Here is an 18,785-nt window from a genome sequence, read left to right as displayed (position 1 = left end):
GTTAGTTTATCTACACGGGTGGCTCCCCGCGTGTAAAGCCGAACCGTCTGCAGAACTGCACTCGCACCTTGATCGCCTCCAGTTCACGAGTCATGCGCGCGCACGGTGAAAGAAAGGAACAAACAAAACTTGCAGACGACATCCGTCCGAGATGGGAAGCGTTGCTATGGTAACAGGAGATTACCTCATTTAATCTTGGCGCCATGCGTCCCATCCTCACCCCTCTGTAGCCCCATTTAATCATAATCATACATCGGTTGCAGATATATCTATATTTTTATTTGGAAATAGGGGTGGTGTTCTGAGCACGATGTTTATCTCTGAAAAAAATATTTGCTTTATTTTTCAACAATAACTCATGTCTTTTGTTTGTGTAATCCTTGAGCAGATATACACGAAGGGAAATAGCATTGGGAAGGGTGTCTCTTTGATCACTCTTAGAATAATTCGAACTTGGAAATGAATTCAAAGACAGGATGAAAAAAGAGATTGTGCTATTCAGAGTAAACATTAAAGACTGACTGGGTGCACGAGTGTGAGTTTGTAGTGTGCATAAAAGTCAACTGAGAGAATGCGTGCATAAAAAAGATATAGTTATACTATATCATACTATTTCATATTATACAGGGTATTTTGCTATGAAAATGAGTGCATGGCGATGTTATGATGGCAAAAAAGTCTTGATTTCAATTAATACTGGAAATCAATGGAATGGAATGGATAGATAGATAGATAGATAGATAAACTAACCTAATCTTATAGAATATACACTTGTAATGACCTATCTATTCATGTATAGATAAAGCAACATGTTGCATTTAGAAAGATAGATAGATAGGTAGGTAGGTAGGTAGGTAGATAGATAGATAGATAGATAGATAGAAAGATAGATAGATAGATAGGTAGGTAGGTAGGTAGGTAGATAGATAGATATATAGATAGATAGATATATAGATAGATAGATAGATAGATATAGATAGATAGATAGATATATATATAGATAGATAGATAGATGGAAAGAAAGAAAGATAGATAGATAGATAGATAGAAAGAAAGATAGATAGATAGATAGATATAGATTCGTTCGAGGTTGTAAAAAATGTCAAACAAAATTGGTTCTCTTTGATTCAACATTATATAGACCAGAAGGAAATATAGGAAAACCCGGAAGCAACATGTATACCATTCCAAAATGGCGCTGACCAGTCTTCTTCAGCAACATGGGGAGATTCGAGATTTCATGAAAAATGGGTGGCAGAAAATCTGTCCCATGTTGTTGAATACCTTTTTTTAAAGCACCCCCAAAAAATCTCAATATGGCAAGAAATGACCCAATTGTCACGAAAAAATAACAGGCCAGAAAGGTTCTACAATCATTACATTCATGGACTTATACAAGGTCCATGTTACATTCGTTGATCAAAAATGCGTAGAGCTTCTAATCTTTATATCATTTGTATTGACAGGTCGAGTCCTTACCCCCCCCCCTCCCTGATCTGTCAATTTTGAGCCATAACTATTGAATGAGTCAGTCCTTCACAAATTCAGTCACTGTCCGATACGAAATCAAACAGGGAGGTGGAGATATCTTGTTTTTCAACACTCCTGTAAAGCAGACAGCAGAGATAAAAAGGAACAAATTAGATCGCTTGCCTCCCGCGGTTTCTCTTAATAACGCGACACAAAAGAGAGTGGTCGTTGGAAAAAGTTCCGATTATTCCAAAATCTGTATTTCATTTTGTTTGCAGACAAGTCACTGGCCGGCCTCTATCTTATAAACTTGAATTGTTACAGTTTATAGGGCAACTAGAAATTGTTTTCATGGATTTTGCACACATTTCGAATGATTTTTTTTTTTTAACAATGCACGTTTTTTTTATAACAAGCATGGAACGGTAGAATTTGTTCCGAGTGTAACATTTGATTTTACTTTGGCTCTTATCTGCTAATATATAATTAACAGATAATAATTACAGTGATCATGAATACATTTCAAATATAGCACCTATCAAAATGTTATTAAGAATTTTCATAACAGAGTACCATTTTACAAATGGTTTATATTAAAAATATATATACATTCAAAATGATAATGATGTCCATATCTTTAAATGCTACAGGGATATTGTTTTAGTTTTTGTTTCAATGTATTTTTGATCTGTTTTTATGAATGCTAATTTCGAGCCATATTTTAGTTAAACGAAATACTTACCTACGAAGGGACTCTGCACATACTTTGTTTATGCCTAGTTCTTACTAGGTATCATTATTATTATTATCAATGTAACATTATTGTATTTCAATTTATCTTTTCTTATGCATGGTGAAACATAAAACAAACAAACAAAATGATTATCAAGGCTTTGTTGGTCGAAAATGTTGAGTTGTTCAGCGTTGTTAAGTTGGCATAAAGAAAATTAAAATGAATGATAATCAACTCTTACCCCCCCATGGGCGGAAATCTCAGGAGGACAAGGGGGCGTGTCCCCCCTACTCAAAATAATAAGGGGGGTGACACAATATCAAATGTCCCCCTACTATTTTCGTCTTTTATGGTTGTAAGAAATACATCATTCAAAATCGAAATAAAACATGAATTTGGGGACGAGATGACCTTACTTTTGGGATGATAACTTTTTTTTGCTTGTCAAATTTTCCAGCCCCTTGTCCCCCGTACCTTTTGGGATAGATTTCCGCCCTGCCCCCCCCCCCATTCTCTTTCCCATCCTCCCGCTACCTATCACTCACTCTCTCTGTCACTATCCCTTCCCCGTCCCTCCACCCCCCTTCGCTCTCTCCCCCCTCTCTCTCTCTCTCTTCGTTCTCTCCCTTTCTACCTTGCTTTATTTCACTTCTTCACTCTCTAGCCAACCTCTACCCCATATTGTATTTATTGCCTCACCCTCTATACCCCGTCTCCCCCCCCCTCTCTCTCTCCCGCCCACAATCTATCCATCATCTAGCTAATTCTTCAGACCTTGAACGTGAGTAGTTGTGTGTTGTAAACTTGGACCCTCCATCAAACAAATGATTGGACATGGTATATAATAATAGGACGAGACAAGTCATTGGCCATGTTGGCGGAGTTAAAGAGAAATAGGGGCATTGGAAGAAATCAAAATTAGATTTTGCACTATCTGCGCGCGCATTCTATTGTTATATCACATTTTTATTTATATAAAAAAATAATATGAATCAGTATCCCTCCATATATCTCACCACTAAAATTGTCAAAAAAGAAAATGACCGAAATCTCAGGTGGGGAAAAACAAATCATCTTTTACGGTCCCACTTTATGTGCGTGATTGTTATTTGCCCAAACAGAGGCGTCATGAGGCATGTCGTATCATTTTTTTTTATTGTGAACGAGCGTGCAAAAGTTTCGAAATTTTTATTTATACAAAAATCCTATTTTGTGATAGATTTGAAACATCATTCAAAAAATAATATCATGTTTCACCCTTCTCTCTTTTCCTTTCTTTCCTTTTCTCTTTTTTTTTATTGGTCGTGAAATATATATATTTTTTTATGGGGGGAAGAGCCCCCAAGGCCCCCCCCCCCGTCTTTACGCCAGAATCAATAACAGAGCAAAATAAGTTAACGTAACATATTTACCTTTCTCGTATTTTCTAGGCTACTCTTAGAAATATTCTTGCACATATTGGATGGAATCACTTCATCAGAAGAGAAGGAAAAAAATGTCTTTAGGTTATTGAATAGTTTTCAACGAATTGTTCCGGTCGAGGGACAAACATCAGCCCACCTTACATCCGAAGAGAGTTTCACGGTGTGTACTTTCTGGCTCGTTCACAATGCGGAAAAGGGGCGAGTTTGAAAATAATACCTTGGTCACATTTTTTCTACGGAGGCCGTATACGGCGAGTCTAGCCGTTTTATTCATTTTTATTTAAACCATGTAGCTGGTACAAAAAATGTCAAAACGGCTGTTTTCGACTCGCCGTACGGCTGCCGTTAATGTGACCAAGGTATAACTGCTTTAAAACACTGGCGTGCAGATAGGGGCTTGTAAAAAAAAAACACTCCACTGCCTTAAAAAACATAAGAAATATTGTAAACTGATAATAATGGATCGTCAGTTTTCTGTGTTTTGCAAATGCAGTATTATGGTTGTAGGGTAGGAATCGCTCATCATTTTCTTCATGATCAGTTGCTTGTTTTGTTAACTGCATTCATAATTTTTCATTTGTTTATCAATTCCATACTATACATGTCCGCTGAATAATATAATAGGAATTAAAGAAAAATATATTTCAAGTAATAAAATAGCCGAGAGTAATCAGAAACGTCTCTTTTGCCCGCTTTTCACTAATTGCACATAATCATGCTAACCATGTTAAAAAATGTGAATGCGTACAGGGGAAAGGTGATATCCCGGTCAATTCATTAAGCTTGGCGTAGTGATCAATAATCACGGCAGTTGGACTTTTATTAATAAAGTAATTTCAACACAATGGCAACGAAGCATGGAAACTAAACATAACCGAATTTATTAATCTGCACTTGATTGATGCTAACAGGCAATGGAGAGTTTTATTTTTCTCTCATGAATGATGCGATGCTGGCAATCTCCTGATTCATACATATATTTAGAGCAAAACGACATTTTTTTGCAGACAAAATGTGTAATTTCGTTATCTTCAAGCATGTCAAAGAGAACGATGGAAAGTGGGCGTCGATTGAACGTCTGGATCACGAGATTCTGTTTTCGGATCAGTTGTGATAAATTTTGAATTTTACAATATCATGAACAAATAAATAAATGAAGTAATAAAAGAATAAAGTATTGAAAAAATTAATAAATGAATGAATGAATAAAATAATAAAGAAATAAATTGATGAATAAATAAATAGATAAATACAAAATGAATGAAAGTGAGAATGACAACATATAAATCAATCGATTAATTGATTATAAATATTCAAACATTTTTAACAGTGTAATGCTTTACACATGAAATTTACGAGAAACTATTACCCAGAAAGGGTAAATATTTGTAAATAGTTATGGCACATATATTTTGTTTGTTTTTTCTGTTTGCAATCGTTAGTTTTTAATTGTTAGTATCATTTTATATTCATGTATGTATTTCATATATCCAAAGGCGTGACAACAGCTCAAGCATCTGCTTATATTGTCATACCACTGCATGTCTGCATGTCTGCAACCTTGGTTTAATCAATTATGTAAATGATCATAATTATACATTATTATTATGTAAACGTTAATGTATTCAATTTTGTGATGGTCACATCATGTACATTGTCATGACATGCAGAAACGAATGAATAAATAAATAAATAAAATAATGCGTAGTCATTGTTCATCATCATTAGTACTTACGAATTATATGCTTTATAATTATGTTAATTTATTTTTGGTATCTCTCTACATGTCTTCTGAGAAAGTTTTATGTTTGTGTCATGTGCCCGTTGTTAGTGATTTGATTGATCAATGTTTCATCTGTTTTCCTTGTTACTCATCAGAAAGGTATGTTTTTAAGCTTAAATATCCCTTTAATCTTCCTTTTTAAAAGGAACATATGAATTAGTCATTTCACTGTTGTCTGAAGATTTAAATGCAATCGCTCTACCGTCATCTTGTAAATCGTGCCAGCGGAACACCAGCCCACATTTCAAAGCTTTCATCAAGAAACAAGACATATGCTTTATGTTTAACATTGTAGAGGGAAGAGATTAAATTAGAGATTAAACCACTCTTGAGTCGATTTATCCTCTCCATAACCTGTTACCTGGTCGGTCGAGATGGAGATCGCTCTCAATCTCCTGTGGATTTGCGGATGAGATCAGATAAAAGGAAATAGAAAGTGTTTTTCATTCTTTGATGTAGGAGCATGCTTTATTGTGCAAATGGAATCCAACTTCCGGATACCATTTGGCTTCATCGAAGGTGAGGTAATTGGAATGGTTGATATTGCATTGGATGGTGATTTGAGAAGTAGGTGGAAGGGGGAGAGGGAGTGTAATAAGCCAGGCTGCTGAGAGAAAGAAAAAGGCAAGACAAGAAATAAAGAATGATTAAATAATTGAATAAATAAATAATAAACAAGTTAATAAATTGATTAATAAATACACAAAAACACAGAATATTATTATCAGATTAAAATAGATATCTAGATAATGAAATAAATATATGAATAGATAATAGGTAAGCAAATAAGTAAATAAATAAATAAATGAATAAATAAATAAATAATTGATAGATTCATGTCAAGTTGAGAGTTTTGTTATTCAAATGCATCGAGAAAGATTTGCACGTGATATGAATTCTGTGAAAACATGCGACATCGTAAAGCAACACCCCCCCACAACCTCCCCTCTTGTTTTCATATTGCGTTGTAAGTTTCTTGAAAGTTTCAAGACCTACTTCTCTGTTTGCCCTGGATATTGGCATTTACTTCATATCGTGCTACTTCCACTTCGCTTCAGTCACACCAACACAAACGACTCCAAACCGACCGATGGTATGCCACTGGAAATAACGTAATAGATTTGGTTAGTCTGGAGCCAGCTGTGCCTGTGTGACTGTTGCCTCATGCAGACCTAGATGAGATAATGAGACCCCGGGAAACGTCCCTGGTTTTCGAGGCCTCGTGACTTTGATGGGATAAAGTACATTACTGTCTTACTGTCTCATATTCATTATAGTGTGATTGCATCTAGTTCTTCATATTTTTCATTTCCATATAATTTTATATATGGACGTCTGTCGTAACACGATTCTCGCAATATTTCTTAGAATAATTGATGGGCACTTTGTTGGAAGACGTGCGGAGCCAATTTCGCAGGAACTGCCGCATATTTCCTTGAAGAGGCTTGGTCGTAGAAACGAATCTTCTGATATAAATGCAATATCGATGAAATGCCACATCGACCAATTTGAGAGGAGACAATCCTGGGCGGATTCGACAAGATTGCCGAGAATTTGGCGCGATGAATTAACCCTCTTGGTGCCGCGTTCAGAAATGATTTGGCTTTACAGTGAGCAGATTTCTGCCTTGTGAATTAGAAGAAAGAGGGGGGGGGGGAATAAGAAAAGAAAAATAGAAGAATAAGAGGGTGTTTGAGAACGAGAACAAGGGAAGGAATATAATAAAGAAGAAACAAGACTTTAATCATCTACGGTGATCAACCCAACGGCGGAAGACACCCTTGCAGCAATTGTAACACGAAAGGCCACAGAGGAACTACCCTGGCACGCCGTCCAATTTCTGGCGCGGCTCATTCGCAGAACCGGTGTAATTAGAGAGAACCTTAATGACAATGATTTTTCATCATTCTTATGAAACCATTCGAGACGAGATGAAATCCAAGGTGCCACCCAAATGAGCTTCGGAGATTCACCAACCGTAACATGATCACGGCATATTTTGATAAAAATAGAGAAATAAAACAATATATGACAAAAAAATGAGAAAGCCGAAACGTCAAGTGCTGTATTATTTGACAGCAAAGTTCACGAGGTTAATCAAGCCTTTGATGAAGTTCAAAATAATGATGTTTATTGAATTGTTTACTGTGACGATCCATCCATTTTGAACCTTACGAAGTAGGGCACATATCAATTTTCTCTAGTTTGGGACAGGTTGCATTGCCCTGTCCATCCCTATTGAATAACAAACCAATCTCATAATGAATTTAATTTCGATCTAAAGAATATTTCGTTATATTCAATTTCCGAAAATCGATTGACAGTATTTTATCGAAATCGCGTACCTCTGGAAAAGAAAATATATATTTGTAATTAATTGTAATCTATATGTCCGATTGGGTCTAAATTCTTTAGCTAATTCCTTGCAACAAGTACAGATTGAACATTGTCATGTTTTAGCTTACAAAAAAAAGATAAGTGTATGCTAATTCCTTGGTCATTATGTTGCGTTTGTGAACTTTGTGTTCTGTTTTCTTATGATTAAACTCAAGAATTAAAAACTCGAATCTTGATTTTAGTCTGATTCCACGGAGGTATAAAGTCAGCAGAGCTAGAAGCGCTAACCCACTTAAAGGAAGGTTGAACCCGGTGATGCGGGCGAGCAACGAGTGCGAACCGGGTATCCTTATCGGCGACAATAATCTATAGATCCTTATCTCATAGATAATATCTCTAATCACTGATTTCCATTGTCATTCTTCAAAGGCCACGTTCCAGATCCTTTATCAGCCACAAGTCAGCATAATTGCATTTTAATTCAATTGTGAGAAAGGCAAACATGTATAATTATTGCGCATTTCTCCTCCGACGTGCTTTATCGGAAACCGTTGTTTAGAACATTAAACGAGTTCATTCGGCCAAAAGTATAAAGCAAAGGACGACATCGCATGATATGTTAGTTTATGATAATAGAACATTTGAATCATAATTCAGCATTGTTGTAACAGAGATCGAGATAAAATAGATAAGATATAAATAACATATGTTTCTCTAATGACAAAGGAGAGGATTACTGTGTTGTTATAGATGGATATCAATTAGAATAATTGTGATTGAGATCAATAAGAGATAAAAAGAACTTTGAGGGAGAAAGAGGAGAGAGCTGGCGGCGCGAAACAAACGGAGAGAAAAAAATCTAAACTACTCATCACTATATCTCATTATCACTTGACATAAAGGAATTAAGAGTCATAACGATGATGAAATATCTCTTTTCCTGCCTTATTTTATATATATATTTTTTAGTTTGCAGTTAAATTCAAAGCGTTTTTATTAGATATTTCCACGTTTCATCGAATATGTTCGTCGTCATTCATCAAAATTTTCTAGAATAAATTATTATATCTTATGATATCATTAGTCATGTAAGTGTCAATAAATTATTTAAGATAACAGTCTTCCTCTTACTGTCTTATACGAAAATCCTCCAACCATTTTTCCCCTCCATACATACTGACTCTCGAAATCCTAAATAATCTCAATATAGTGTTATCTCAATATTGTAATTTTGTATTATGTATCAAACCACTCATTCATTGATTCTTTCCTTTAAGTGCATTTGACTCATTTATTGTACAATTTTAGGGTTTTTTTTGTAGGTCTAAGAGCTATCAAATTCATAACACTGTGCTAAATGGTGTAAAGTGATATTGTACTCTCTTTCAGTTTGGCGTGCCACAAGGCTCTTTGATGGCACCTATTAAATAGTTTTTATGTTTTTTTTTTTCAAGGTCAATTAATTGCGATTTTTATCTATCCATCTCTCTCTCTCTCTCTCTTTTTTTTGGGGGGGGGGTGACGATCAAATCTCCTGATTAACTTCACCAATTCTACGCCCATCAAACGAATCCATAACATGTAGCCCATAATACCCAATATTTCGTATTCAATGACGAAATTCACAAGAAATTGTTATTTTTCTACTGATTACCCATCGATTTAGCTGCAAAAATCATGATAATTGTCCAAGAAACTGGTTCCTGAAGTCGCCACGTGTCAAACCAGACACTCCTAACTTCAAGTTCATTGACCTCGATGACAAAACTGCCATGGGTAAAAGAGAAGAGAGTAATAAAATTTAAAGAATAAGAAGAAGGTATGAGGGAAAGAGGACCATTGTCTACCAATGTCAGGGTTATTATACGGACCATGCTCATGATGATGCACCAAATATTGATTCTCCCTCCCCCGTCGCGCAAATAAACTCAATCAGAAAATTGGCACAATGTGTGTCCGTTCTCCCCCAACTCTCAATTCCTCGTCCTTGTTTTGAGTCCTCCAGCTGTAACTGTTTGAAGAATATTTCACCTTCTTTTCTATTGTTTCTTATGATTGGGAGGGGTCAAGGGGGGTTTATACCAAAGGGGTAACGTCAAAGAGCAGCCGCGTCCCGGTGATGCTATTGGCGCAGGTGGTGAGTCGCCACGGATCAGGCATCTGAAAAGCGAGGCACGATCACCGTTCCCTGAAATTGAGCGGGACTCCCTGATCGGATGGGGAGGGAAAGAGGGAAGGAAGACACAGAAGAGGAGAAAAGGTGAAGGGAATACAAGATGGAGGAGTGGAAAGAGAACAACAAAACTAATTAAAGATATAGATGATGATCGTGGTGAAGAAGAGAATGATGGTGAAGAATAAGAAGGGGAAAATAATGAGGTAAAGAAAGAATAGGCTAAGAAGAAGTAGAAGGAGGAGAAGTAGGGAGAGAACAAGGAAAAAGAGAAGCAAATAAGAAATTGTTAAAGCTTTATTTACATTATTCATTTTACCACTTTTCTAGACAATAATTCCTTAGGAATATCTTATTTTGTGACTTTGCATTCCAATAGATGAGTTATGAGTTTGACAATTTCTCAATGATCAATGTCCTTTACGAGATTGGCTTCACTGCTTTCTCAATAATAATTCTTGTAAATAGATATCTTATTCTGTAACTTTTATAGTTCATGGCTTGTGGTTTTGACTACCGTTCTCGAGAACATTCCTTAAAATGCCCCTCTCTGTCACTCATTACTCGTCAGAATATGAGATAAAATGTCCTTGACTGTCCATTCCATGGTACTGAGAACATAATTAAATTCTAATCAATTTATGATCAAAATATGACAGTATTTGTTTAGGCGTCATCGTTGTCTGTCACGTCTCATTCAACAATGATAATGAATCGCATATTTTCACATTAACTTTGCTAATTTTGCTGTGTCACGTATACTGTCACAGTTAAGTGTTTATCATAATACTTTTTGTTGAGGTCCACCAAATACATGAAATAGATATTTGTAGCTCTGGAAGTTTTTGAGCCCACGTAGACTTTATAAATTTATCCATTTCTTCGCTTCAATGTTCACTCATCAAAATACTTCCTATTTTCGTATTAATTCATCGTCTTCGGAGAAAAGGCGGTGCAATTTTACAAGCCAGGCGCGCGATACGGCCGGTTGAGGAGATGGGGGTTGGTTTGAAAAAATGGAGGTCGCATTTCTAAAGCCCGGCATTCCTGGAGTAAATTAGATTAAGGATGTCGACAATCTACCCCAAGTAGGCGGCATTGTTTCAACCCAAGCGTCTTCTATCTCAGCTCAATCCTCAACGAATTTTGAACTAGGTCGTGGATAGGTCCCTGGCGACGTTGCCATAATAGCACAAACTTGACATGTATAGTTTAAGGAGTTATTGAACGTTCCAGGGGTGTGTGTATTCAAGGTAAAATACTCCAGAGCGTCGTTCAAAAACGAATTTAAGGGCAATTTTCTCCCATTTTTAAGCCCTTTTGTTTTTTAGAGAGTCAGTGAGCATTGACTCTTGCCTGTGCTTTCTCTTCCTTACTGGAATAATAAGGAATGTAGATGTATATTTTCGTTTCCCATTTTTTTTCTTTTCTTCTTCCGAAATCTTCTTCACTTTTATATAATTATTTATCTGCTCTATCTCATTCAACTATTTTCGAGGTCCACTTTTTGTCGTCTTCTTTGTCGAATATCTCTCCTTTTCCTCCTCCTTCTCCTCCTCCTTTTTCTTATTCTATCTTTTCTTCTCCTCTTCCTCCTCCTCCTCTTCTTCTTCTCCTTTCTTTATTCCCCCTTTCCCCTTCTTATTCTCCTCCATCTCTTTCTTCTTCTTCTTTCTTATTTTCCTTTATCCTTCTCCGTCTTCTTCGTCCCCTTCTTCTTGTCTCCCCCATTGCTTTGAATAAGAAACATTTTATATTTCTATTTAAAAGATATATATTCGTGATTTAAAAAACAGATATAAACTTGACTAGGAATGTGCATCTCTTCGTATATTTCCATATTTAGCAGTTTAGAGATGTATTCACTTTGTTTACAGACTTCTTTTTTTTCTCTTCTCAAGAAAGTGATGCAAAAATACACGTATTCTATAGTGGCACATATCAGAAAACAAGAATTTTGAACGAGAATTTTTCTCACGTTTTCTTCAGTCATCTACGATTATATCGCAAGAGGAATGTAATCGTTATTGAGCCTGTAATGTAGATCTGATGATAGAGGCCTAGTCCCGCACGTAGTCTTTCTTGTCCTGCGTTCCCTCCCCTACCCCAATTCGACCTCTCCATTGGAGATCCCGCGGGGAAGCTATTAGATTTAAAGTCACCCACAATAACCCTCGGATCGGAAGTATTAAGTAAGCTCATTTTTTCCAGCCATGCATGCAAGACTAATTGCTCTGATTTCGTGAGGAACCACAACATTCAAATTCCTCCCAAGCTAGCTTCTTGAGTGGTCTCACTACCCCCAAGAAGAAGTAGAACAAGAAATCTTGAAGTTGTTATCTTGAGAATAGTCTCATATATCTTTAATTTCCGAAATCGGAAGGACAGAAAATTATCTGTACAACTAGTTTTCAAAGGTTTACACCTAAAGCGTTTTGAATCGTTTTGTTCTGATGAATTATAATCCACATTTTATGAACTCTGTTTCGTTTTTACAAGTGTTTGACACTTCATGAGTGTTAAATTTCGATTTTCGGGGGAAAGGGTGAATGGTGTTGAACATCAAACATTTTGTAATCAGAAAGATAATTTTAACATGAAAGTACAAAAGAAGGAAAATTTGAAATATTATTTTCCCAAATAAATTGAGAGGTATTGTATTTTTGTTCTTTTTTATTTAAAGCCCGACCTGAAGTTTTGGTCCAAATATACATGGTACAAAATGGGTATTCATGGTAACGTATTTTCTTTCATATATTTTTTTTGTATTTTGAATAGATTTCCACAGGGAGTGGAGAAAGTGTATGCATAATGTAACAACAAGCCTTTAATATGGTTTCGACATTATCGGAATCTGTTTGCCTTCGTCATGTTGTGTCCAACAGAAACCCCCCACCGTACACTCCAGGTCGTGTCTAATTTATTATTCACAATTCTGATGTTATCCTTTAAGGAGTAGCAATATATATACTGTCTTAATTACCTTCTTTTTATCAATTCCTTCTATAGATAAAAAAAATAGGTTGCTATCTTATGAAGACAGGGCTGTAATCTTCAAGAAACCTCGTAATTGCAACCCCCTCTTGTATGTTATCACTGGCGTGGTAGAAAAAAAATAGTGTTTGAAATCGTTCTAAGACATTTTTCTTTCGTCAAGTTTTCTAGAAAACACCCAAATAGGAACACATTTCATAGTTTATGGCGTCAATAAAAGATTTTAATGTGGAAGTCAAATGAAATATAAAATGGGGGAGTTTTTAATGGAAAACGGGCAAGTTATAGATCTATGATTCTAAAGACCTACCTAGTAATTACCTGGCCTTCAGCCGCTTTCAAATTGCCTATTATTTCCTCTTTCATTGATGACATCTCCTTATATCTCAATAGACGTTATTTAAGACAATTGGCGACAAGCTGTGCTCACAAATAGTTTGTTTACATAACGTGTTTCTATTTACATGTATATTTTGTTGCTAGTGAGGTCATAGTGGCGTCTAGGGGTGTAGCAGAGAGAGAGAGGGGGGGGGGGCGTTCTGCGTAACACATGGGGGCATATATATGCCCTCAAAAATCAATTTTGAATATTGGAAAGGAAGATTTTGAGAGCAGCTATAGATAAGTATGATGTTCAGGAGATTTTGGGTGTACGATTCGCAGCGATTATAATGATATAGAATCTTGAAAGGGATGAACGATATAAGCGAAAGTTACACCGGATAAACCGACTCCAGACCGCCCAAATCTCTTACTAATGACGTACCATCGACAGCTTTGGAACCGGTTTCGTTGGTGTGACTGAAGCGTTTAAGGAGATAAAATGAGTTAACCGGATTAACCGAATCCAGACCGACCAAAATATATTAACAATGATATACTATCGGTCGGTTTGGTATTGGTTTCGATGGTGACGGACTGAAGCGTTTAAGGAGATGAAAGGAGTTACACCGGAAAAAACCGACTCCAGACCGATTACCAATGACATACTATCGGTCGGTTTGGAGTCAGTTTCGTTGGTGTTACTGTAGCGTTAGAAGATGAAAGGAATTACACCGGATAAACCGACTTCAGACCGACCAAATATCAATACCAATAACATACTGTCGGTCGGTTTTGGAGTCGGTTTCGTTGGTGTAACTATAGCTTTAGGAAGTGGGAGCTTTCGGTCAAGTCCAAAGTTTGGTATTTACCAAGGATGAGGTGGATTGAAGGAGATTTGCTAGACCAGATCGGTTTCCGAGAGCTCATTTTCTTCTCCTGTTTGATTGGGGAAGACGCTGACGAGAGTTGACGTTTCCCACCATTGAACCCATTCACCTCCGTCCAAACTTTGCCAAAGAAGCAGAGAGGTTAGACAAATTCCCTTGACCAAAATGTCTACGAACATCCAATATCAACGACAGTGAGGTAGGCCTAACCATCTATTCGATGTGATATAGCCTAATACATCACACATACTCAAGCATATATTTCTTGTATTTTATTTCCATATAAATTCAATTCAATTCAATTATTTATTAATTTTTCCAACAAAATTTAGAGTTCAATAATTACAATAAATAAAACATAACGTCAGAAAATATAAATGACATAAATATTAAAATAAACCAAATATAAAGAATATACATCTGATACAGAAGATAATATTTCCAATTTGATAATACCAATATGCAAGATATGTTGGAAAAATGGAGTGGCCCACTAAAAAGTAAAGCTTGTAAAGTGTGGACCACTCAAAAAGAAAAAAAAGTATAACACTTAAATCTATATCGGCCAAAGGCAAGCAGCAATACAATTATAATGGGAGGGGGGTTGGGGTCCATGAACCCCCCCCCCAATATATTGTGTGACAGAAATGAATGAAGAGAACAAAGGTAGGCGTAGCTTAAATCAAGGTTCCCCAGAGCTATCTACCCTTTTGAACAAATTTGTGATGCCGAAAAATGTCTTTGCCGGGAATCGAACCCGGGCCTCCAGTTTTGAACACCGATGCATTAACCACTAGACCACAGAGACGGGTTAGTGGCTAGGACGACCCCGATCCGATTGACCGTCAGATAGACAGATTTTCGACACCATACCAATTATAATTATATATAAATATATATAACAAAATCAAGCCCTAGAAAAAAAAAGCGAGAAAATGAAATAAAAGGAAAGAGAAAGGGTGAAATACGACGCCATTTTCTGAATATTTTGTCAAAATCGATCACAAAATTAGAGTTTTGTTCCAAAAAAGTTTAAAGATTTTGCTCGCTCATAACTTTTTACATATTTTGGCACATACTGCATGTCGCCCCCCCCCCTCGATTTTTTTTTTACTCATGACGCTATTGCTCCCAATAGCTTAGAGATGAAAGGCACCTCGAACCTCCTGCATTTTATGGCAATGCTGGCAGGTAATTCAAAAATCTCTAGATCTGCCAACAAGTTTGTTCTATTTTTGCTTAGAATTCGATTCGAATTAGAGTCCTCGGACTTAAGCCAATAAAGTCAAGTCTTTCGCTCCAATACCTGATCCGGTACAACTCATGTATGGGCCATGTATGACTTTAAATATGTCACCATTGCGGCATCGTTGCTCCCTGACGCAACTCTTTATGGCACATTCGATCCCAACCAATCAAATGTCTGGATTTCAGTAGCTTATAACTAATGCTATGTTAGAAAGATTCATGAAACAGAGACCATGTAATATCGATTTCTAATGTTACAGTCACTGGTCACACCAGTCACGCCCGTGAAACCGACTCCTGACCGATCATAGCTATAACGTTACTTTCAGAATGGCAAACCATCGGTTGGTCTGGGGTCGGTTTCATTAGTGTGACTATAGCACAGAAGAGAACATGCTGAAGGTGAGAGGGAAGTCAACGAAACTTGCATTTCTTCATAATCAGTCGAAATGTAGTATGACGAGGATGAATATGACATTTGCCTTGATTTCGACGATGATGACCGCGGATAAGAAACGCGATATAGAGCAGGGGCGACTCCGGGCTTTTACTTTTACAGGGATATTGGCGAGATGATCAATGGGCTAGTATATGCCCTAATTAAAATGAGATTTTAAAAAGTAGCATACGCATTACCCCGCCCTCCTCCTCCTCCTATAATTCGTTCTTATGCTTCCGCTGATATTCTTTTATAATTATTATTCGGAAACTCATGGATGTTGCCCTTACCGCCCCCACCCCTACCCCTCCTCCTTATAAACGCAGCCTTTGCGTGATCGTGAGATACCCTCTAGCAAGGCGGCCATGCCAAATTGAATTCCCACCAACAGTAAGTCCACAAAGTCCAGAAGATCTAGGATATAAACATGACAAAGATATCCACCGAATATAATTCCAATCATATTGCATTTCCTGTGTACTTTTCACGTTGGTCCTTTTGTGGTCAGGGATGGAGGCGATATGGGAGGGGAGAGCAGGGGTTGAAAAGATCTTTAAGTAATACGAAGAGACGTGGAAAGAAAACGTTGTAATGGAGAAAATTGATTGAAAATTACACACTTATTTAGAGGATATTCAATTCACTGAATTCGCCCGAATGCTAAGAAAAAAAAGAGAAAAAGGCGTTGACCACCGACTGCCAATTTGTTTTTTAGGGCAAGTTTCAAGAAGGCTTATCATGCTTATGCTCAGCGGAAATGCGTTTGAAACTTTTACTTCTCTAATCACCATGATCAATTTATACTTGAAAAAAAGGAGAAATTGAAAGAAGATAACGATAGTGCAAATCAAAGAAAAGAACATCGGGCTAACTATCACAGGAGAAAATCCACTTCGTCAAATTATTGAAAATGCAAATGAGGGTATCTCACATTTGACGAGCTGACATTTCAATATGTCGCTGTGACCGGAGTTCATTACACAGCTCATTTATAACAGAAGTTATTGATTTTCATAATCTATGAATTATTATCTATAGAGCCGGTCGGGCGCACAGGTCATTGTTTTAAGTTGGACTTTTGTATTGCCATGTTTCCCTCAGTATGACGTTGCTTCAATTGCAGGGAATATGTAGCGGACCGAAAATATCAGCGCAAATTATGATAAGACGAGATAATATTATGAATCATTAACTACGGTGATGATCGGGTACAAATATCATCATCTCGAAATGGATCGCCGTACAACAGGGATAATTATGAAATATTATTTCCATATAAGTTTTGTTTTAATCGAACTAGGAGCTGTTCGACGATACCATGACAGTATTTCGTAGGAAATGGCGAATATTTTCCCTTGCAACATTAAGCGGATTGGTTCTTATTTTATTCTGTATACTTGGACTCGTGGAATATCAATATTATATCTGTCTTTCTCAATGCCAAGAAGAGAGATTGAGAGAGCATCATCACTTTGTGGCTGATCTAAGGAAAATTACGGTCAGTGTCAGCAGTCGGAACTCCTCGCGCATTTCTTCTATCTCCAAGGCTTTACCAAGTAATATGTCTGTCGAAAATACAAATGAGATTTCAATGTCCAATTACACCAAACCCACCACATCTGCTTTGGTTGGATTGTATTTGAAGGAACCGATAGAAGAACACCTTTTTACCTACATTCATAATCCAGACGGGACATGTTTCCATGCAAATGGCACGAGAATGGATGTGTATCTCCTATTCTTCGTTCCGTCAGCACCGGGGAATTTCCTCCGTCGTAATGCGATTCGCGGGTCTTACGGTAAAAGAGACACTTGGTCGATCCATGGAGGCGGCCAAGTGGTGACAGTGTTCCTGCTTGGTTCCCCAAGCGACGCATGGCTCCAGAAGAAGATTGATATCGAATCTGACCAACACGGTGACATCGTCCAGGAGTCCTTCGTCGATTCCTACCGCAATCTCACCCTGAAGACAATGATGGGTTTTAAATGGACCAGGAACCACTGCCGGCACGCACACTTTGCCATGAAAATCGACGACGATACGTCGGTCGTCCAAAGACGCATCCTGGCGATCCTCGAAGACGCACCACATTCTAAATCTCTGCTTGGGTGTGTCTTTGAGAAGCCACCGGTTGTCCGTTCCCCGAGGGATAAGTTCTACATCAGCAAGGAATACTATCCTGACGACTTCTTTCCAGCCTACTCAATGGGAGCCGGTTATATCCTGACCACAGACCTCGTGGACGCTATTTTTAATGTTTCTACCACGATACCAATATTTCCTTTTGAGGACGTCTTCGTGGGTATGTGTCTTCGGAGGCTCAGCATCAAGCCCAGGAACGTTGGTAGATTCCTTTATCGACCTTCCTACAAACACCTCCTAACTGGCGACGTCAATGAAATCGCCGCAAAATACGCCATAGCGACGAATATTCCTCCGCGCTACATGGAGTATTTTTACAATAGATTCATTGTAAAATGAGATCCATATTGTCAGGTCTTTCTAGCTGCTTCAGTTTTGTATAAACATGGTAAAAGTAGGCCTACACAGTAAAAACAAAACGTGTTATACAACTTGGTTTGGTACGTTTAACATTTAAACTGCATTTTTTGTGTATTTATACATTTATTGCTTAAACAGTGAAAAGCAACACTTGTAAAACTTTATTTTGAAATCTTAAAGAATAATTGTAAGTTCATATGGAAAAACAGCCGGGGTAATAATATAGTAACTTCATGTATCAAGCGCAGTGAACCAGGCATAAATAGCTGCCCCATATAATTAGACACGCCCTTATCATTATTATAATATAAAGCATATTACATGCATATTTTGTATTTTGATGTTGGTTGTTTGTGCTCATGAGATATTTTAACCTAAGAAACACCTGTCAGATTACTATGTTACCTAGATTTTGTACAAGACTGCAACGTCTCATAGACACAGACTCCTGGCACATACTAGGTTACGGA

At 37.2% G+C, this 18,785-nt stretch overlaps 1 protein-coding gene across 1 annotated transcript; it reads left to right on the top strand.

Moving 5' to 3' along the window:
* Nucleotides 1-17,126: 17,126 nt before the first annotated feature.
* On the top strand, nucleotides 17,127-18,506 carry LOC121406099 (beta-1,3-galactosyltransferase 5-like). Its single transcript, XM_041597119.1, has one exon. The coding sequence runs from the start codon at nucleotides 17,131-17,133 to the stop codon at nucleotides 18,292-18,294; it is 1,164 nt and encodes a 387-aa protein (XP_041453053.1). The 5' UTR covers nucleotides 17,127-17,130; the 3' UTR covers nucleotides 18,295-18,506.
* The last annotated feature ends 279 nt before the right edge of the window (nucleotides 18,507-18,785 follow it).

This window comes from Lytechinus variegatus, chromosome 1 (genome assembly GCF_018143015.1).
Source record: "Lytechinus variegatus isolate NC3 chromosome 1, Lvar_3.0, whole genome shotgun sequence".
In the NCBI taxonomy this organism is placed as follows: Eukaryota; Metazoa; Echinodermata; class Echinoidea; order Temnopleuroida; family Toxopneustidae; genus Lytechinus; species Lytechinus variegatus.
The sequence above is the reverse complement of the archived record's forward strand: the minus strand, read 5'-3'. Positions and strand labels throughout refer to the sequence as shown.

Bases quoted from the DNA above. Each gene is read 5' to 3' on its own strand.
- LOC121406099 (XM_041597119.1), top strand. From the start codon at position 17,131: ATGACAGTATTTCGTAGGAAATGGCGAATATTTTCCCTTGCAACATTA.